Genomic DNA, 22946 nt, shown 5'->3' on the forward strand with positions numbered 1-22946 from the left:
GAACTTTTCATTCCCGTTAGAATGAGCCCTCTCGCAACATTCTAGGACAACTGGGTCGATACGATCACCCCTGGGAAAAAAACAAAAAACAAACAAACAAATAAACACGCATCCGTGATCTGCCTTCTGGCAAAAAAAATATAAAATTCCACATTTTTGTAGATAGGAGCTTGAAACTTCTAGAGTAGAGTTCTCTGATACGCTGAATCTGATGGTGTGATTTTCGTTAAGATTCTATGACTTTTAGGGGGTGTTTTCCCCTATTTTCTAAAATAACGCAAATTTTCTTAGGCTCGTAACTTTTGATGTGTAAGACTAAACTTGATGAAACTTATATATTTAAAATCAGCATTAAAATGCAATTCTGTTGGTGTAGCTATTGGCACCAAAGTTCAATTTTTTAGAGTTTTGGTTACTATTGAGCCGGGTCGCAACGAAACAGTTCGTTGCCACGAACTGTTTGAAAGCAGAAATACAGAAATTCTATGTTGGGTGCTCGAAAAGTTAATATCATGTTTTTATACCTGGACTGTATCTAGGGTTTTTTTGGGGGGGGGTCACAAAATAATTTTTTTTATTAAAAAAGTAATTTAATTTTTTTAAAAGACTTTAAAACGAATTGAAAATTTGTTTTATATGCATTTTTGTTACGTTTTTACGAGCCGGACAAACCTTATTTTGGTGGGGGGTGGGGGGGGGTCAAACCACCTACCCCCGTGGACACGGCCTTGTTCCATACGGATTTAATATTGTATGATTCTGATGAAGTTTTAGAGCAAGAACACTTTCGATAGAAATGTGAAATTGTACAATTTAGGGGTTGTTTTGTGAATTTTGGCTTAAAAATACAGTGCTGGTTGTAATCCAATTTCTATTTCGCTGGTAATCGATACATTGTAATTGATGTGTTGAGATTTTTTGTATGTATTATGCGATTATTGATGTGTGTATTTTGGTAAAATTTATGTATTTTAAATTTAGTCTCAAGATAACTATACTTCGTGGTAAAGAACTGTAGTAAGGAGCGACCCGGCTCAATAGTAAACGAAACTCTAAAAAACAGAATTTTGATGCTAAAAGATACATCAAAAGAATTGAATTTTCATGCTGATTTTAAATATATAAGTTTCATCAAATTTAGTCTTTTTCATTAAAAGTTACGAGCCTGAGAAAATTTGGCTTATTTTGGAAAATAGGGGAAAACACCCCCTAAAAGTCATAGAATCTTAAAGAAAGTCACACCATTGCATTCAGCGTATCGGAAAACCCTTTTGCAAAAATTCAAGCTCCTATATACAAATAATATGAAAAAAACTTCGTTTTCTTATAGAGTTAAAGAGGCTGCGTCTCAAAGTCGAACTTTAAAACGTACAGGAATTAGGAGAGGCAGTAGGGGGGCTGCCTCCCCCCAAACCACCCGCTTTTAAAGACTCTTTTGTACAGGTTTTTTGTTTTGGGGGGACTTCATTGTTACTAATTACTAGTTTCGGCGCAATGGTTCTCCTGTCCTCTTGTGTTTAACATTTTTCGAAGTTATTCCATCATTCATTCATTTCAATTTTTTGTTAATTAAAAGAAGGCCTTTCCGAAGCCAAGAGCGGGGGGTTAGGTGGCGGCAGCCCCCCACAACAAAAAACCTGTACAAAAGAGTCTTTAAAAGCGGGTGGTTTACCCGCTCTCCTACTGCCTCTCCTAATTCCTGTACGTTTTAAGGTTCGACTTTGAGACGCAGCCTCTTTAACTCTTTAAGAAAACGAAGTTTTTTTATATTATTTCTGTACGTTTTTCTACAACCCATGGTGGATGTAATTTAATAATTCCTGTACTCCTCGTACAGGAATTAGGACTGCCTCTCCTAATTCCTGTACGTTTTAAGGTTCGACTTTGGGACGCAGCCTCTTTAACTCTCTAAGAAAACGAAGTTTTTTTATATTATTTCTGTACGTTTTTCTACAACCCATGGTGGATGTAATTTAATAATTCCTGTACTCCTCGTACAGGAATTAGGACTGCCTCTCCTAATTCCTGTACGTTTTAAGGTTCGACTTTGGGACGCAGCCTCTTTAACTCTCTAAGAAAACGAAGTTTTTTCATATTTTATGAAAAAAAACCGCCCGATAAGGGACTTGAACCCTTGACCCTAGGATTAAAAGTCCCACGCTCTACCGACTGAGCTAACCACCTGCATGTGTGTAAATATAACTTTTAAATAACCTTTAAAAATTTCAAATTAACATGGGCTCTTGGGTTAATTAAGTGGCTAATGCGTGGTTTCTGGAAAACCGGGAAGGAGTTATCGGATCGAGCTGAAATTTCGCGGATAAGCTCCTGGGCCGTAGGGGACCTTAACTTGTGAATTTCAGCCCGATCGGACAACGTTAAGGGGGGGGGGTCGAAACTTTCGGGGGGCTAAGATTTTCCTACGAAACTTTCAAGGGCACTTACTCGGAGAATTCCGCATCGAATGAGTCTTCGTACACCCAGATCCGATGTCGGCTGTGACCTGTAGGCGTGGCAAAAAAAAAAGAATATGAAAATTAAGTGGCTATGCGTGGTTTCTGGAAAACAGTTATCGGATCGAGCTGAAATTTCGCGGATGAGCTCCTGGGTCCTAGGGGACCTTAACTTGTGAATTTCAGCCCGATCGGACAACGTTAAAGGGGGGCTGGGGTTGGTGGGTCGAAACTTTCGGCCAGATTTTCCCCATGAAGGAAAAGTCGGAGGGGGATGAAATTTGGCAGGTTGTTTCTTAGTTGGAGCTCGGGCTACGAAATGCATCCCTCCCCATCCCTCTGCGACCACTGGAACCGAAGATCGCTTAACATTGTCGTGGTTCGCCTCTTTATAGAGGCACGAGTGTGCCTCCTTGAAATATGGAATTTCGTATTTTTTGCCAGAAGACAGATCACGGGTGCGTGTTTACTTGTTTTTTTATTTTTTTCCAGGGGCCATCGTATCGACCAAGTGGCCCTAGAATGTCGCAAGAGGGCTCATTCTAACGGAATTGAAAAGTTCTAGTTCCCTTTTTAAGTGATTAAAAAATGAAGGGGACCTAGGCCCCCTCCCACGCTAATTTTTTCCCGAAGTCAACGGATTAAAATTTTGAGATAGCCATTTTGTTCTGCATAGTCCAAAAACCATAATAACTATGTCTTTGGGGATGACTTACTCCCCCACAGTCCCCAGGGGAGGGGCTGCAAGTTACAAACTTTGACCAGTGTTTACATACAGTAATGGTTATTGGGAAGTGTACAGACGTTTTCAGGGGGATTTTTTTGGTTTGGGGGGGGTTGAGGGGAGGGGCTATGTAGGAGGATCTTTCCATAGAGGAATATGTCATGGGGGAAAAGAAATTCAATGAAAAGGGCGCAGGATTTTCTAGAATTACTATAAACAAAACAATGAAAATATAGACATGGAAAAGTTTTTTTTCAATTGAAAGTAAGGAGTAGCGTTAAAACTTAAAATGAACAGATTATTACGCATATGAGGGTTTCATCTCCTCCTAAATACCTCGCTCTTTATGCTAAAGTATTTTTAGTAATTTCAACTATTTATTCTATGGCCTTTCTGATTCAGGGGTCATTCTTAAAGAATTGCGACCAAACTTAAGATTTAGTGTAAAGAGGGAGGTATTAACGAGGAGACAAACCCCCTCATATACATAATAAAAATATAAGAATATCGAAGTTTGTTACGTAAGTTAATTCTTAAGTTACGCATGGTGGGGGGACCCTCATATACTTGATAAATTTTTGTTTTTTATACTGGGAGATTTTCACATTGGCAGGATAGTTTGGGCAGGGTAACTTTCCAGAAAAAGTTTTACACGGGTGGTGGTGGCTTAATATATATATATATATATATATATATATATATATATATATATATATATATATATATATATATATATATATATATATATATATAAATAAGTTGTCCCTCTGTCTGTCTGTCCGCATATGACGTCTGAACTGAAAATCAAAAGTTCGAACCTTTAATTTAGTATTAATTAAATAAAAAAAACTAGTTTTTTAGCTGAATGTAAGGAGCGACATTAAAACTTAAAACGAACAGAAGTTACTTCGTATATGAAAGAGGCTGCTTCCTCATCAACGCCCCGCTCTTTACGCTAAAGTTTTTTACTGTTTTAAAAAGAAGAATTTAGAGAAAGAGTCAAACTTTAGCGTAAAGAGTTGGGCGTTGATGAGGCAGCAGCCTCTTTCATATACGAAGTAATTTCTGTTCGTTTTAAGTTTTAATGTCGCTCCTTACTTTCAGCTAAAAAAAATTAGTTTTTTTTAATTTAATTTCTGAACGTTTTTGAATTAATGCATGTTTGGTTTTGGCTCTCCGCACATAAATTATTAAAATGAAATTTGTATATTAATTCTTTTTTTGGCTAAATGGCTTTCTCTTAGTTTTCATCAGACGATTTTGAGAAATAAGGGGTGGAGAAGGAGGCCTAGTTGCCCTCCAATTTTTTGGTTACTTAAAAAGGCAACTAGAACTTTTAATTTTTAACGAACGTTTTTATTAGTAAAAAATATACGTAACTTAAGAATTAACTTACGTAACAAACTTTCATAACCTTATATTTTTATTATGTATACGAGGGGGTTTGTACCCTCGTTAATACCTCGCTTTTTTACACTAAATCGTAAGTTTTGTCCCAATTCTTTAAGAATGACCCCTGAATCAGAAAGGCCGTAGAATAAATAGCTGAAATTACTAAAAATACTTTAGCATAAAGAGTAAGGTATTTATCTCCTCCTAAATACCTCGGTCTTTATGCTAAAGTATTTTTAGAACCCATCATATGCGGAATAATCTCTGTTCGTTTTAAGCTTCAATGCTACTTCTTCCTTTCATTTGAAAAAAGTTTTCATGTTTATTTTTCATTGTTTTCTTATAGTAATGCTAGAGAATCCTGCGCCCTTTTCATTGAATATTTCTTCCCTCATGACAGATTCCTCCAAGGAAAGATCCTCCAACATAGCCCCCTCTCCTCAGCCCCACCCCCAAACAAAACAAAATCCCCCTGAAAACGTCTATACACTTCCCAATAACCATTACTATATGTAAACACTGGTCAAAGTTTGTAACTTGCAGCCCCTCCCCCAGGGATTGTGGGAGTAAGTCATCCCCAAAGACATAGTTATTATGGTTATCGACTATGCTGAACGAAATGGCTGTCTCAAAATTTTGATCCGTTGACTTTGGGAAAAAAATGAGCGTGGGAGGGGGCCTAGATGCCCTGCAATTTTTTTGGTTACTTAAAAAGGGCACTAGAACTTTTCATTTCCGTTAGAATGGGGCTCTTGCGACATTCTGGGACCACTTGGTCGATACGATAACCCTTGGGAAAAAAAACAAAAAAAAACAAATAAATACGCACCCGTGATTTGTCTTCTGGCAAAAAAATACAAAATTCCACATTTTTGTAGATAGGAGCTTGAAACTTCTACAGTAAGGTTCTCTGATACGCTGAATCTGATGGTGTCATTTTCGTTAAGATCCTACGACTTTTAGGGGTGTTTCCCCCTAGTTTCCTAAATAAGGCAAATTTTCTCAGGCTCGTAACTTTTGATGGGTAAGACTAAACTTGATGATACTTATATATTTAAAATCAGCATTAAAATGCGATTCTTTTGATATACCTATTGATATCAAAATTCAATTTTTTAGAGTTTTGGTTAGTATTGAGCCGGGTCGCTCCTTACTACAGTTCGTTTCTCCTTACTACAAACAGTTCGACCACGAACTGTTTGATACGAAAGAAGAAAAAAAAAAGGTAAAAACTACAAAAAAAAACTAAAAAAAAAAACTTAAAAAACTAAAAATGCTAAAAAAAAAGGTAAAAACCAAAGAAATACTAAAAAGAAAAAAAGGAAAAAAACAAAGTTTATTTCAAAACTAAAAAAGAAAAAAACTAAAAAAGGAAAAAAAAATGAAAAATAAAGGAGAAAAAGAAAACTAAAAAAATAAAAATAAAAAAATACTAAAAAAAGGTAAAAACTACAAAAAAAAACTAAAAAGAAAAAAAACTAAAACAGCTAAAAAAAAGGTAAAAACCAAAAAAAAATTAAAAAGAAAAAAGGAAAAAAATTAAAAAATTTATTTCATCATACACCAATTCAAAAACGAATGTATATACAGACCGGGACGTAAATGACGACCGGGACACAGGGAATATAAATGACGACCGGGACACTCAAAGAGAAATTACAGACTGGGACACCGGTACACAAATGACGACCAGGACACAGGGAATATAAATGACCGGGACACAACTACAACGGGGACGCCGGGGGGCATAGGGGGCTCCCCGGCGTCCCCGCCTCGATTGCTAATCGAGAATGTTCGATTAGCAATCACCATCAACAAAGCTCAAGGGCAATCATTAGAATCATGAGGTATAGATTTGAATACTGATTGTTTTTCCCATGTACAATTATATGTTACATGTTCAAGAGTCGGTAAACCTGACAATCTATTTATATGCACAGACAATGGGACAGCGAAGAATGTTGTATTTTCGCAAGTTTTATGTAGTTAAAAACATATATATATATATATATATATATATATATATATATATATATATATATATATATATATATATATATATATATATATATATATATATATATATATATATTCACAGGTGGGACACCGGGACACAACTACAATGGTGCGTAACGACTTTGCGCGTGCGGGGGGGCTTTGGTGGGGCGAAGCGCCCCACCCCAACAGCTAGTATATATATATATGTATATATATATATATATATATATATATATATATATATATATATATATATATATATATATATATATATATATATATATATATATATATATATATATATATATATATATATATATATTTATATATATATATATATATATATATATATATATATATATATATATATATATATATATATATATATATATATATATTTATATATATATATATATATATATATATATATATATATATATATATATATATATATATATATATATATATATATATATATATATTTAGAGTGGCGAAACCCTATATAGGCCAGTGTATTCTCCTGATGAGCCCTTATGTTGGGTGTTGCCTCTGAATTATGTGTCTATATTATTTTTTTCTATTGTTCGGTAAATGACGACTTATACTTATTGACGACATGACTGCCTGTCCATGGATTATTCTTTATGGTTGATTGTGTGTGGCTATGCTGTTTGACCTATGGGATTGTATGGATGAGTAGGGTTAAGGCCTCATTCAAGTGCTGGTCTATATTAATCATTAATTTAGGAAAACAGTCTTCCTTTTCTCCTTCTGTCTCTTTTTTTTTTCTTTCTTTTTTTTTTTTTTTTTTTTTTTCTTTTTTTTTTTTTTTTTTTGTGTTTGTGCTGTAGCATTGGTGATTTCTCTTTTCATGATATATATATATATGTATTTATTAAAAAGTCAAACTTTAAGGGATTGTGGAGGGGACAACCCATTTCATATACGGAATAATTACTCCGTATATGAAAGGGGCTTTTCCTCCTCAACGTCCCGCTCTTTACGCTAAAGTTTGACACTTTGCCACAATTATAATTTTAAAACAATTAAATACTTTAGCGTAAAGAGCGAGGCGTTGAGGAGGGAACAACCCATTTCTTATACGGAATAATTCCTGTTCGTTTTAAGTTTTAATATCGCTCCTTACTAGCAGTTAAAAAACTTTTTTTATTTAATTTATTTAATAGGGATCATTTGAATATATTATTCAATTAAATAATATTACTAAATGGTTTAATTATAATAATGTAAGTAGCTAAACTAATGAATTAAGGACAAATGATTAGTTATTTAATGAGTTATTTGTTTTGGGGATGGTTATTCAGTCTTTCCATTTGATTTAACCTTGTTTACATATCTTTACAGGATTCTTAAAATGTTCGATGGTAAAGGAGCTGCCAGAGGTGGTAGATTTCAAGCAAAGGTCAGGTCCCTAGCAAAACGGAAAGAGGTACTCGAATTTCTGAAGAAGGAGTCACTTCTGCCAACATCCGAATAATATTTTTGAGCTATATTTACATATTATTTTTCCCAGAATAATTAAATAAAAGAGTATCACATTTGATGGTTGTTTTTAGAGGAGGAAAGTAACTTTGACAGGAATTTTTTTAGAGGAGGAAAGGAAAGTTTTCAGAGGAGGAAGATGATTCTGACAATGAAGTCTTTCTGGATGTCACATTAGACATCAGATGTCACATCTGGATGTCACATGGCAGAAAATGTCACATCAGAAGCCACAAAGTTATGTTTGGCACTTTCTGCTGGAGAATTAGAGAAAGGATAAGTAAGTTCTGCCCATGAAAGTGCCATCGTTTTTTTTTTTTTTTTTTTTTTTTTTTAGCTCATCAAGAACAATACCAAACCAATTTCCAGGAGGTTTTTTGTATTTAACTGTTCCAATGAATTCAACAGTTGCAAACACTTCGGGGCAATGGATTTCACTCTTTCTCCAACAATCACAATTTCATCTTCTTACTTTGACTTGGTAGTGAATCAGTTTCTTTCATTGTGGAGGTGGCTAACACTTCAACTTGATTTCCTAAAAAATAAAAAACAAATTGTATCTGAATTATAAACCGCATAGATGCACGCAGATTCTCTCTTTGGTAAGTTTTCGACCATAGGTCCTTTGGACTAATGCCAAGAGGGGGCGGGGGGGGGGGGGGGCAGAATTAATTTATAATGAGAATTCTATGTGTATTAGTAGTCTATTTTGAAGTGAATAACAAGCCTGGGGGTGTGTTTTAATTCCTCCATTTCCTTAGGAAGCCATCATTACTGTTAGTGTATTTTGATAAGTATAGGTTCCTCCCAACACTAAACAATTTCTGCTACCAAACCATCAGACACGACGTATGTCTGCTTCCTAAGCATTGATTATTGCAGCAAATTTCGATTTTAATAGACCAATATCAGCTGGCTTTTTCAGTACTGTAACCTTCCCTCATATTTTGTATTAGAATTTGTTTATTAGAAAGATTATTTGAAAGTTCGGTCCATTTTCTTTCGGTTTGCGAAATATTTGCTGTAGTTGCCAACTTGGCTCGGAGTTCTCCATTAATCAGAAAATTTAGACTTAATTACCCTGATCTTAGCAATTAATTACTAAATTAATTGCCAAGCATAACCGAAAACTTAATTCTTCACAGAGTGGTTGGTATCATTCTCTAATTCACTAGTGTTTACTATTTTTGTATGTCTGTTGTTGACCATATTTAGTACAGTAATTTAATTTATTTTTCTAATTCAAGTTTCATTTTATCGTTAAATGTCGTTGCTATGACAAGAGTTAGTGCAGTAATTGTTTTGTTGTTCATGTGTTTTTTTTTTCTTTTTCCTCTACTCGGTATTGTCATGTTAAGTAAATGATGAGTGTTAAATAAACAAAATAGGCTCTTAACTGATACACTATGTGTCATCAATGGTTATAACAGGTTGTAACCAACCAATGGTTATAAATGGTTATAACTGATACACTATGTGTCATCAATGGTTCTAACAGGATTTACATTTTTGGCACTGTCACCGCTACATAAAATTTTAAGAGAGGGGACTGTTCATTTTCCTAACTAGATCATCATTTTTGGTAACTGGTTTATTGATTGTTTGTCCTGAGTAATGAATATACAATTATATTATCTACAGTCAGTAGAACTGCTCCAATTGCCAATTATTTTTCCCACCAAGTTTCATCCCGATCCCTCCACTTTAAGTGTTTTCCAAGTTTTAGGTTTCCCCCTCCCAACTCCCCTCCCCAATGTCACCAGATCTGGTCGGGATTTAAAATAAGAGCTTTAAGACACGATATTCTTCTAAATATCAAATTTCATTGAGATCCGATCACCCGTTCGTAAGTTAAAAATATCTCATTTTTTTTATTTTTCAGAATTACCCCCCCCCCCCTAACCACCCCAAAGAGAGCGGATCCATTCCGGTTATGTCAATCATGTATCTAGGACTTGTGCTTATTTTTCCCACCAAGTTTCATCCCGATCCCTAAACACCAAGTGTTTTCCAAGATTTTAGGTTCCCCCTCCCAACCCCCAATATCACCAGATCCGGTCGGGATTTAAAATAACAGCTCTGAGACACGATATCCATCCAAACATCAAATTTCATTAAGATCTGATCAACCGTTCGTAAGTTAAAAATACTTCAATTTTTCTATTTTTTCCGAATTAACGGGCCCCCCAATCCTCCTCCAGATGGTCAAATCGGGAAAACGACTATTTCTAATTTAATCTGGCCCGTCCTTGATACGCCTGCCAAATTTCATCGTCCTAGCTTACCTGGAAGTGCCTAAAGTAGCAAAACCGGGACCCACAGACCGACAGAATTTGCGATTGCTACATGTCACTTGGTTAATACCAAGTGCCATAAAAAATTATTCTTTGACTGTAAGTAAAAACCAACATTGAATCTTGAAACGAAATGTAAAGCTTTAGAACAAACCCGTTTCATCGTTACTTTAGAAAAAAAATCGGGCAATATATTTGCACATTAGAGGGAGAGGGGGTAAAGTATAGCGGGTTTGCAAGCACAATGTGCTAAGTATAATTATTCTGCATATTATTAAATAAGAATTGTTTTCTAACTTCAAATTTTCCAAATCATTTACTCCACTCCCACGCCATAATATGCAAATATATAGCCCAAATTTCTCTTTTATTCTGTCACTTGTCTTATCCCACGCTAAACTGAAAGAAACTAGCGAAAGAAACCGGTTCTACAATGCGTCAACGGATGAAGAAGTCGTTTTAGCACCTTTGTGGACTCAAAAAGGGAATTTGCTCCAGAAGAATCTATTGAATTTGGAAAAAGCATAAATGAGGCATCACCTTATATATTCTCTTTTTTCCTACCGTAATTATAAAAATTTGTATATATTTACCCTATCCCCTGCACATACGGAAGTCTTAGTAGTCATCAACCATTAATTTTAGCTTTTTCCGATAGTTTACAAGAAAAAAAAAATGAAGAAAAAGGGTACTTGTCATTAAGACTGAACTATGAATATTTTCACCTTATCTTCTTCTCTCAACCAAACAATTCTCTCTACCTATCCTTGAGCAAAAAGAAATAAATGCAACCCTACTAAAAACAGGAAGCTAAAAACGTCAGACCAACTTTGCATGAGACTGGACAATCGATTTGCGGCTTATTTGTATATTATATGCAAAAATAACACAAGATCTAAGGCTAAGGTAAAGAAAAACACTTTACAAAAGCACCAAAAATAAATCAAGAAATAAAATCTAACTTATCAGATGTTTCCTTCACGAAAATTCAAACCAACTGGATCAGAAAATTGTATAGGACAAAAGAGGATTTGTCATTCAATCGGATCTTGGATATTCGTCCATTTCACTTTTATTGCGAAATTGAAGTGTAACCTGATTCGTCGTTATTTTCACTTATAGTTCAAAGACTTATCAAACAGTTCGTGGTAACGAACTGTAGTAAGGAGCGACCCGGCTCAAAAGTAAACGAAACTCTAAAAAACGGAATTTTGATGCTAAAATATACATCAAAAGAATCAGATTTTCGTGCTGATTTTAAATATATAAGTTTCATCAAATTTAGTCTTTGTCATCAAAAGTTACGAGCCTGGAAAAATTTGCCTTATTTTAGAAAATAGGGGAAAACACCCCCTAAAAGTCACAGAATCTTAACGAAAATCACACCATCGCATTCGGCGTATCAGAGAACCTTAGAGCAAAATTTGCAAGCTCCTATCTACAAAAATTTGGAATTTCGTATTTTTTGCCAGAAGAAAAATCACGGGTGCGTGTTTATTTTTTTTTTTGTTTTTTTGTTTTTTTCCCCAGGGTTCATCGTATCAACCAAGTGGTCCTAGAATGTCGCAAGAGGGCTCATTCTAACGGAAATGAAAAGTTCTAGTCCCCTTTTTAAGTGACCCAAAAAATTGGAGGGCACCTACGCCCCCTCCCACGCTCATTTTTTCTCCAAAGTCAACAGATCAAAATTTTGAGATAGCCATTTTGTTCCGCATAGTCAAAAACCATAATAAATATGTCTTTGGGAATGACTCACTCCCCCACAGTCCCTGGGGGAGGGGCTGCAAGTTACAAACTTCGACCAGTGTTTACATATAATAATGGTTATTGGCAAGTGTACAGTCGTTTTCAGGGGATTTTTTTTTTTGGTTTTGGGGGTGGGGTTGAGGGGAGGGGGCTATGTGGGAGGATCTCTCCTTGGAGAAATATGTCATGGGGGAACAGAAATTCAATGAAAAGGGCGACGAATTTTCTAAAATCACTATAAAAAAACAATGAAAAAATAAACATGGAAAAGTTTTTTCAATTGAAAGTAAAGAGTAGCATTGAAACTTAAAACGAACAGAGATTATTACGCATATGAGGGGTTCTAAAAATACTTTAGCATAAAGAACAAGGTATTTAGGAGGAGATAAATACCTCGATCTTTATGCTAAAGTATTTTCTAGTAATTTCAACTATTTATTCTACGGCCTTTCTGATTCAGGGGTCATTCTTAAAGAATTGGGACAAAACTTACGATTTAGTGTAAAGAACGAGGTATTAACGAGGGTACAAACCCTCTCATATACATAATAAAAATTAAAGAATATAAAAGTTTGTTACGTAAGTTAATTCTTAAGTGATGTATATTTTTTACTAATAAAAAAATTCATTAAAAATTAAAATTTATAGTTGCCTTTTTATGTAACCGAAAAAAAATTGCATGGCAACTAGGCCTCCTTCCCAATCCCTTATTTCTCAAACTCGTCTGATCAAAACTAAGAGAAAGCCATTTAGCCTAAAAAGGAATTAATATGCGAATTTTATTTTAATAATTTATGTGTGGAGGGGACAAATGGGTTGTCCCCTCCTCAATCCCTCGCTCTTTACGCTAAAGTATGACTCTTTGCCACAATTCTGCTTTTTAAAACAATTAAAAGCTTTAGCGTAAAGAGTGAGGGATTGCGGAGGGGACAACCCATTTCATATACGGAGTAATTTCTTTTCGTTTTAAGTTTTAATGTCGCTCCTTACTTTCAGTTAAAAAAACTAGTTTTTTTTTATGTAATTTTAAATGAAGTAAAGAATGACTGAAAAGCTCAACGCATACAGAAGAGCAATCGAATTTAAAATCAAAAGAAAGAAAAAGAACAGTGTTATAGTCACTATGATACTTAGACTTTTTTGTGTATCGATTTTTTAAATTTGCATATTAATTTATTTTTTCGGCTAAATGGCTTTTTAATAGTTTTAATCGGACGATTTTGAGAAAAAAAGAAGCGGGGAATAGGCCTAGTTACCCTCAAATCCTTTGGTTACTTAAAAAGGTAACTAGAATTTTATGAACATTTTTATTAGTAAAAATATATGTAAAATATAAATTAACTTACATAAAGAACTCTTAAATTGGTATGTTTTTTATTACGTATATGAGGCGGTTCGCCCCCTCGTCAATACCTTGGTCTTTACACTAAGTCTTAAATTTTGTCCCAATTCCTTAAGAATGTCCCCTGAATCACAAAGGCCGTAGAATAAATAGTTGAAATTAATAAAATTACTTTAGCGTAAAGAGCGAGGTATTAGGAGGAGATTAACCCCACATATGCGTAATAATTTCTGTTCGTTTTAAGTTTTAATGCTGCTTCTTAATTTCCGTTGAAAAAACTTTTCCATGTTTATTTTTTCATTGCTCTATAAAATAATGCTATAAAATCCTGCACCCCCTTCATGGAAAATTTCTTCCCCCATGACAAACTCCTCCACGTAAAGTTTTCACCACATAAACCCCTCCCCAAACCAAAAATATCCCCCTGAATGTGTTTTTACACTTCCCAATATCCATTACTATGTGTAAGCACTGGTCAAAGTTTGTAACTTGCAGCCTTTCCCACAGGGACTGTGGGGGAGGAAGTCGTCCCCATAGACATAGAGGTTTTTTGACTATGCTGAATAAAATGCTTTTCACAAATTTTTTATCCAGTGACAGAGGGAAACAAATGAGCGAGGGAGGGGGCCTAGGTGCACTCCAATTTTTTGATCACTTAAAAAAAAGAACTAGAACCTTCAATTTTTGTTAGAATGAGCCCTCTTTCAACATCCTAGGACCACTGGGTCGATACGATCACCCCTGGGAAAAACAAACAAAAAACAAACAAATAAACAAGCATCCGTGATCTGTCTTGTGGCAAAAAAACACAACATTCCACATTTTGGTAGATAGGAGCTTGAAACTTATACTGTAGGGTTCTCTGATGCGCTGAACCTAACGGTATGATTTTCGATAAGATTCTATGATTTTTAGGTGGTGTTTCCCCTATTTTCTAAAATAAGGCAAAGCTTTTCAGGCTCGTTATATATTTAAAATCAGCATTAAATGCACTTCTTTTGATGTAACTATTTGTATCAAAATTCCGTTTTTTAGAGTTTCGATTACTATTGAGCCGGGTCGCTCCTTACTACAGTTCGTTACCACAAACTGTTTGATTTTAAATGTATGTTTTATCAAATTTAGTCTTACCCATCAAAAAATATGAGCTTGAAAAAATGTGGCTTATTTCGGAAAATAGGGAGAAATACTCCCTAAAAGTCATAGAATCTGAACGAAAATCACACCATCACATTCATCTTATAAGAAAACCCCGCTGTAGAAGTTTCAAGCTTCTATCTATAAATATGTGGAACTTCGTATTTTTTGCCAGAAGACCGATCAAGGGTGCGTGTTTATTTGTTGTTTTTTTTTCTCTCTTTTGTTTTTTTCCCAGGGGTGATTGTATCGACCCAGTAGTCCTAGAACATCGTTTAGAGGGCTCACTCTAACAGAAATTAAAAAATCTATTCCCCTTTTTAAGAAACCAAAAAAATTAGAGGGCACCTAGGCCCCCTGTCAAGCTCATTTTTTCGGAAAAGTCAACGGATCAAAATTTTGAGATAGCCATTTTGTTCAGCATAGTCGAAAAACATAATAGCTGTGTCTTTGGGGACGACTTACTTTCCCAAGGTCCCCGGGGAGGGGCTGCAAGCTATAAACTTTGATCAGTGTTTACATACAGTAATGGTTATTGGGAAGTATACATCCGTTTTCAGGGGGATTTTTTGGTATTTACTCAACGGCCTTTGTGATTCTGGGGTCATTCTTAAAGAGTTGGGACAAAATTTAAGCTTTAGCGTAAAGAGCGAGATATTAACAAGGAGGCAAACTTCTTCATATACTTAATAGAAATATACGAATATAGAAGTTCGTTACGTAAGTTAGTTTGTAAGGTACGTATATTTTTTTACTAATAAGAACATTCATAAAAAATTAAAAGTTCTAGTTCCCTTTTTAAGTGACCAAAAAACTGGAGGGCAACTAGGCCTCCTCTCCCAACCCTTGTTTTCTCAAAATCCTCCGATGAAAACTAAGAAAAAGCCATTTATCCAAGAAAAAAATAATATACAAATTTTGTTTTAAATTCTTCCTGATTGGTAAAAAACAATTCTTCCCAAATTTAGCCTCAGGTCTGAGTCACATACCACGAAAAAAAAGTTCAAATGCGGTAATACAGTTAATAATTTCCACAAGAGAAGAAAGAGAGGCTAGGGAGCAAAAAGAGAAACAGGATGGCAAAAAAACAAGTTAAAAAGAGGAATTGGATAGAAAAGAAAGAGAACAAAGAAAGGAGGAAGACAGGAAGAATAGGAGAAAAATTATGGAATTTATCGCAGGGAGATACTCCCAGGTGCCACAATAATCATCGATAAAAGATTAAATACGTATTTTGCATATGGAGGAAAATTATGATGTAGATGTGTTTAACTACTACAAAAAAAAAAAAAAAAAACACATGCAGATGTCGGTACCAGGCCAAGAGGAAGTAATTACTCGAAGTTTAGTCCCAGCTGGTTATTTGTGTACACTTCCATCACAGACCAGCATTTTCATAATTAGTACTAATTTCATATTGTTAATTTTTGTTTGTTTTAACTTTATGCTGCAATGATAATTCAATCCCTGAAAAAATAAAAAAAGAATAAGAAGAAACTAAAGTGAAAGGGTTTATACTGTAGGATATTCTGCACCATAGGTTCAGGCTATATTTGGAATATAGATAGAATATCTATCATATAAATATAAATATCAATATATCAATATAAATCTAACAATATAAAATCCCTTCATTTCTTCATATTTTTTTTTACTTCTTATACTTTGTTTTTTGTCTTGCCCATCAAAAGTTACGAAAATTTGCCTTATTTTGGAAAATAGGGGGAAACACCCCCTATAAGTCGTACAATCTTAACGAAAATTACACCATCAGATTCAGCGTATTAGAAAGCCTTGTTGTAGAAGTTTCAAGCTCCTATCTACAAAAATGTGGAATTTTGCATTTTTTGCCAAAAGACAGATCTAATGATGATCTAATGATGAACAGATCACGGATGCGTATTTATTTGTTTTTGTTTTGCTTTTTTCCCAGGGGTTATTGTATCGACTCAGTGGCCCTTGAATTTTGCAAGAGGGCTCTTTCTAACGGAAATTAAAATTTCTAGAGCCCTTTTTAAGTGACCAAAAAAATTGGAGGGCACCTAGGCCCCCTCTCACGCTATTTTCCCCCCAAAGTCACCGGATCAAAATTATGAGATAGACCTTTTGTTAAACATAGTCGAAAAAACATAATAACAATGTCTTTTTAACAATTTTCTCCTCCTCCACGGAGGAGGAGAAAATTTACCTTATATTAGAAAATAGAGAGAAACACCCCCTAAAAATCAAAGAATCTTATCACACCATCGTATTCAGCGTATCGGATAACTCTACTGCAGAAGTTTCAAGCTCCTGTCTACAAAAATGTGGAATTTTGTATTTTTTGCCAGAAGACCGATCACAGGTTCGTGTTTATTTGTTTTCTTTTTTCCTAGGGGTGATCATATTGACCCAGTGGTGTTAAAATGTCGCAAGAGGGCTCATTCTAATGGAAATCAAAAGTTCTAGTTCCTTTTTTAAGTGACCAAAAAAATTGGAGGGCGTCAAGACCCCCTCCCACGCTCAATTTTGTCCAAAAGTCAACGAATCAAAATTTTGTTCAACATAGTAAAAAAAAAAAAAAAAAAAAATGTCTTTGGGGACGAACTACTCCCTCACAGTCCAAGGAGAAGGGGCAGCCAATTCCAAAATTTGACCAGTGTTGACGTATAATAATGGTTATTGGGAAGTGTACAGACGTTTTCAGGGGATTTTTTTTGGTTGGGGGGGGGGGGGTTACGTGGAAGTATCTTTCCATGGAGAAATTTGCCATGGGAGAAGATAATCTCCATGAAGGGGACGCAGGATATTCTAGGAATATTAAAAAAAAAACAATTAAAAAATAAATATGAAAAAGTTATTTCAACTGAAATTAAGGAGCAGCATTAAAACTTAAAACGAACATAAATTATTACGCATATGTGGGGTTAATCTCCTCCACAATACCTTGCTCTTTACGCTAAAGTATTTTTAGTAATTCCAACTATTTATTCTACGACCTTTGTGATTCAGGGGTCATTCTTAAAGAATTGGAACAAAATTTAAGCTTTAACAGCTATGTATTAACAAAAATTAATGTGCAAATTTCGTTTTAGTTATTCATCTACGGTGAGCCAAAATCAAAACATACATTAATTAAAAAACGTTCAGAAATTAAATATAAAAAAACAAGTTTTTTTTAACTACTAGTAAGGAGTCACATTAAAACTTAAAACGAACAGAAATTATTCCATATATGAAAGGGGTTGTCCCCTACTCAACGTCCTGCTTTTTACGCTAAAGCTTGACTCTTTGTCAAACTTCTACCTTACAAAACAATAACAAAAACTTTAGCGTAAAGAGCGGGACGTTGAAGAGGGGATAACCACTTTCATATACGGAATAATTTCTGTTAATCTAAGTTTTAATGTCGATCCTTACTTGCAGTAAAAATTTTTTTTATTTAATAGCTTACAAAAGTGAGAACAATCGATGGTGTTGACAAATAAAACAATCAACGCCATATAGTGTTTTGCAATCGCATTTTTTTCAGTGCAATAATAAGAATAATTAATTTAGTTAGTGTAATTGGCAAAATTAGGGTAGTAATAAGGGTCTAGTCTCAGTTGCTGACCTTATAACGGTTACAAAGCTTAAAAAAAATGCTAAGGGTACTAGACGCTAGATGGGGTTCATAGTGGGTTTTTTTTTGTCGATACTAGTGCTAGGTTCTACCCTCATAAGTATTATTTAACATATATTATTTATTGTGTTATTATTTATATGTTAAATATTATAACATACATTATTTAACATTTACTATAAGTCTTGGTACCTGACAAAGTCTACGGGAAGCAATTTGGGACTCGTACTTTTTAGTCCCAGTTCGTTATATCTATGTACATCAAACAGTTCGTGGTAACGAACTGTAGTAAGGAGCGACCCGGCTGGATAGTAACCAAAACTCTAAAAAAACGGAATTTTGATACAAATAGTTACATCAAAAGAATCGCATTTTAATGCTGATTTTAAATATATAAGTTTCATCAAGTTTTGTCTTACCCATCAAAAGTAAAGAGCCTGAGAAAATCTGCCCTATTTTTGAAAATAGGGTGAAACACCCCCTAAAAGCCATAGAATCTTAATGAAAACCACACCATCAGATTCAGCTTATCAGAGAACCCTATTGTACAAGTTCCAAGATCCCATCTACCAAAATGTGGAATTTTGTATTTTTTGCCAGAAGACAAATCACGGATGCGTGTTTATTGTTTTTTTTTATTTTTTTTTCCCAGGGGTAATCGTATCGACCCAGTGGTCCTAGAATTTTGAGAGAGGGCTCATTCGAACGGAAATGAAAAGTTCTAGTGCCCTTTTTAAGTGACCAAGAAAATCGGAGGGCACCTAGGCCCCCTCCCACGCTCATCTTTTCCCCAGAGTAGTCGGATCAAAATTCTGAGATAGCCATTTTATTCAACATAGTCTAAAAACCTTATAACTATGCCTTTGGGGACGACTTACTCCCCCACAGTCCCCGTGGGAGGGGCAGCAAGTTGCAAATTTTGACCAGTGTTTGCATATATTAATGGTTATTGGGAAATGTAGAGACGTTTTCAGGGGAATTTTGTGGTTGGGAGGGGGGGAGAAGAAGGGGCTATGTGGTGGAAATTTTCCATGGAGGAATTTTTCATGGGGGAAGAAGATTTCCAGAAAGGGGGCGCCGCATTTTCTAGCCTTATTTAAAAAAAACAATGAGAAAATAAATATGAAAAAGTTTTTTTCAACTGGAAGTATGGAGTAGCATTAAAACTTAAAACGAACAGAAAATATTACGCATATAAGGGGTTCACCTCCTCGTAATACCTCACTCTTTAAGCTAAAGGATTTTTAGTAATTTCAACTATTTATTCTACAGCCTTTGTGATTCAGGGGACAAAATTTAAGCTTTAATGCAAAGAGTTATTGACGAGTGGGCGAACCTTCTCATAAACGTAATAAAGACATACGAACATAGAAGTCAAAACGACTTACGCGCGCGGGGTGGCTTGGGGGGCGCGAAGCACCCCCATCAACTAGGTGTTGGTGTGGTGCGAATCGCCACACCAACAGCTAGTATGGTATAAAACAAGAGAATGTATTTCTGACCTATATTGACCGCCACTCAGCACATTCTAAAAATAATTGAATGAAATGGTCAAAACTAACCAGTGCAGAATGTGCGGCAAACAGTTCGGATCTTTAGAGTAGTCAGTGAAGTTTTCACAGCAGTTTTCAGCAGCTTTTGCGATCAAAATATCAAATTTTTTACTAATTTGGAGTTTTTGTTCACATGATTGTCCTTGAAAATTTCTGGTCTATTTTTATTTCCATCTCCCTTTCCTCTCGTGTATGAAAGAATATTTAATTAATTAGTACCTAGATAACGTAAATGAATGAAGTCATTTGAATAATATTGATTTTTTAGAGCTGTATTTTAAACAGCCTAAGCATATGACGCTATATATACACGTACATGGCACATTGTTTCGGAATTATTTTTTTTTCAAAAGGACTTTATGACAAAAATACTTGCTTCTTCTTAAATTGGGGTTAATTATATATAATTTGTATCCATCAACTCATTAATGGCTTCAAGTTTCCGAGCAAAGAGTAAAAGAATAAATCATTGAAACAAAAGTACTAAATAGCATAATGTGAAATTAACAGAAAAGAAATAGGGTCAGGGAGTCGTGGTAAACAAATAAAACACTAGGTCACTTAGGTAAAAAAAATAGCAAAAAATGAAATTTTAACAAAAACACAAGCAAAAGCTACTTTTCTAAATCCCCCCCCCCTCCTTCCAACAGATCCCACTGACTATGATGTAAGCATTTACCATCGGAAATATGCGAGCGTATCAAGCCCGGGCGATATCTGAAAACGGTTTCGCTGTATCTAAGGATTAAAACTGTTAATTTACATAAATACACAACACACTTAAACCAGTGAAATTATGCAGAACTATAGTGAAGCAAGCTTTTTTATGTTTAGGGGTAACAGGGAGAAACAAAGATCGCTCTCCTACATTGCAACAGAATCTTTACGCGAGTAGTAACTCTTCGTTTCAGCTTGAATTTTTTGACTATATGCTTTTCATATAATTTTAATATATTTTAAAGAAATATATTGTGAAATTATGTTATAAGAAATATTTTACATATATAATTTAAAGTACATGATACTCAATTCAAATTTAAATTCTTAGAATTCCTAAAAATTACGGTGAAAATAAAGTAGAATTTTACACAAGATAGATACTAAATATACTGGTTGACTTTAAGCGACCTTAAGTAAACCCTGAATTTTTTTCACTATTAATTTTTGAAAAGCTGGTGTCTCAGAAGATCGTAACTGTGATTTTGGGGCCCAGTTTGCTAGTTATCCCATAAAGCTACCAAATGACAGTCAACTTATTTCAATGTTGTTTTTGATAGTTAATGTTAATTTTTCTTCTAAGATTAAATCACGGTTGGCCAAAATTGTATTTCGAAATTAGCATTTAAAGAGGATTCTTTAAATTTTTTTAGTAAAGTTGATAGACTTCCGTTAAAGGAATGAACATTACAAAAACCCTGACTTGGAATTACTCTGTCTTAGGATAAAGACAAATATGCTACTGGCTATTTAAATCAGCAACTGGTCAATATTTCCTGTAGGATTGTTTCAGCCTTTCAGTGATTAAATAATTTATTTTTTTTCAACTGAAAGCAAGGAGCAACATTAAAACAAGAGAAAAGAAGTTTCCACGTAGACAAGAGGGATAACCCCTGCTCAATACTTCTCGCTTTACGGCAAAGTTTGTTTTCCTCAAAAAACTTCTGACTCTCTAATTAATCGGCTCTTGTGTTTAAGGAGTTGCTTTTAAATAATATGGAAAAAAGTTAAAATTAGCCTAAAGAGTGAGCTGTTAAGGAGGGGGATCAATCCTCTCATACGGGATAATTTCTGTTCGCTAATGTTGCTCATTACTTTTAGTGGAAAATTAGTTGTTTCTTATTCAATTTCTGGTCGTTTTTCAAATAATGCGGAAGCATCCATCTTTCGTCTCCATGGACAATCCCTTAGCCGCAGAAAATTTCTCCTTGGAAAGTTTCTCCCACGTAAGATCTCCTCCCCCAGGCAATTTCATCCCTGCTGAATATTCCCCATAAAAACTTCTTGTAGACAATTCCACCTAGAAAGTTGTTTTGAGCCTACTTTCGTTTGAAAAAGAATTGTTTTTGCTGTTGATTTCTAATCGTTTTTCAAATCATACCAAAAATCCTCCCTCCACAGTAAGTTGTTCTTCGAAGTCCAAAATAATGCTAGAAAATCCTGCACCCTCTTCATAGAATTTCTCTCCCCCCCATGAAAAATTCCTCCAAGAGAAGATCCTCCCACATAGCCCTCTCCCCTCAACCTCCTCCCCAACCAAAAATCCCCCTGTAAAGGTCTGTACACTTCGCAATAACCGTTACTGCATGTAAAACTGGTCAAAGTTTGTAACTTTCAGCCCCTCCCCCGCGGGACTCTGGGGGAGTAAGTCAGCTCAAAGACATAGTTATTAAGTTTCTCGACTATGCTGAACAAAATGGCTATCTCAAAATTTTGATCCGTTGACTTTGAAAAAAATGAGCGTGGGAGGGGGCCTATGTGCCCTCCAATTTTTTTGTCAGTTTAAAAAGGGCACTAGAACTTCTAATTTCCGATAGAATGAGCCCTCTGGGAACATTCTAGGACCACATGGTCGATACGATCACCCCTGGGAAAAAAAAACAAATAAATACGCACCCGTGATCAGTCTTCTGGCAAAAAATGTTAAGTTCCACATTTTTATAGATAGGAGCTTGAAACTTCTATACCAGGGTTCTCTGATACGCTGAATGCGTAACCGGGTACGAGATCACTGGTACGAGTTTATTTGTTTTGTTTTTCTTTCCCCAGGGGTGATCGTATTTGCCCAGTGGTCCTAAAATGTCGGGAGAGTACTCATTCAAACGAAAAATTAAAAGTTCTAGAGCCTTTTCTAAGAGACCGATGAAATTGGAGGGCAATTAGACCCCTCCCACGAACATCCTTTCCCCAAAGACGCTGGATCGAAATTTAGAGATAACCATTTTGTTCAACATTGTTGAGAAATCTAATAACTTTATCTCTGAGGAAGAGTGAATCCCCGAAAGTCTCCGAAAGAAGGGCAGTAAGTTATTAACTTTGCCCATTGTTTACATATAGTATTGGTTATTAGGAAGTTTACAGACATTTTCAAGGGGGACTTTTTCTGGTTGGGGAGGGAATGGGGTTACGTTGGAGGATCTTTCCATGGAGGAATTTTTCATTGGGGAAGATAATTTTCCGTGAAGGGGCGCTGGTTTTCCCAGCAT

The 22946-nt window shown here is 35.1% G+C and overlaps 2 protein-coding genes across 11 annotated transcripts in view; one reads left to right on the forward strand and one right to left on the reverse strand.

Moving 5' to 3' along the window:
- LOC136025384 (alanyl-tRNA editing protein Aarsd1-B-like) overlaps positions 1–8131 on the forward strand; it is an 81402-nt gene extending 73271 nt beyond the window's left edge. For all 3 annotated transcript variants that reach the window (XM_065701389.1, XM_065701381.1, XM_065701373.1), the window contains exon 11: positions 7933–8131. In XM_065701389.1, the coding sequence (XP_065557461.1) occupies positions 7933–8065 (133 nt within the window). In that variant the 3' untranslated portion in view covers positions 8066–8131. The remainder of the gene's footprint in view (positions 1–7932) is intronic.
- Positions 1–22946, reverse strand: part of LOC136025399 (uncharacterized) — a 597112-nt gene that overhangs the window by 515896 nt on the left and 58270 nt on the right. For 2 of the 8 annotated variants that reach the window (XR_010617092.1, XR_010617089.1), the window contains one exon: positions 8433–8605. The exons of 5 other annotated variants lie outside the window; for them this stretch is intronic. The gene's annotated coding sequence lies outside the window, so the exon portion shown is untranslated. Of the gene's footprint in view, positions 1–8432; positions 8606–11326; positions 11369–22946 lie in introns of those variants that run through there. One more of the 8 variants, XR_010617087.1, reaches the window with a different exon arrangement.

Source organism: Artemia franciscana, chromosome 1, assembly GCF_032884065.1.
Source record: "Artemia franciscana chromosome 1, ASM3288406v1, whole genome shotgun sequence".
Taxonomy (NCBI): Eukaryota; Metazoa; Arthropoda; class Branchiopoda; order Anostraca; family Artemiidae; genus Artemia; species Artemia franciscana.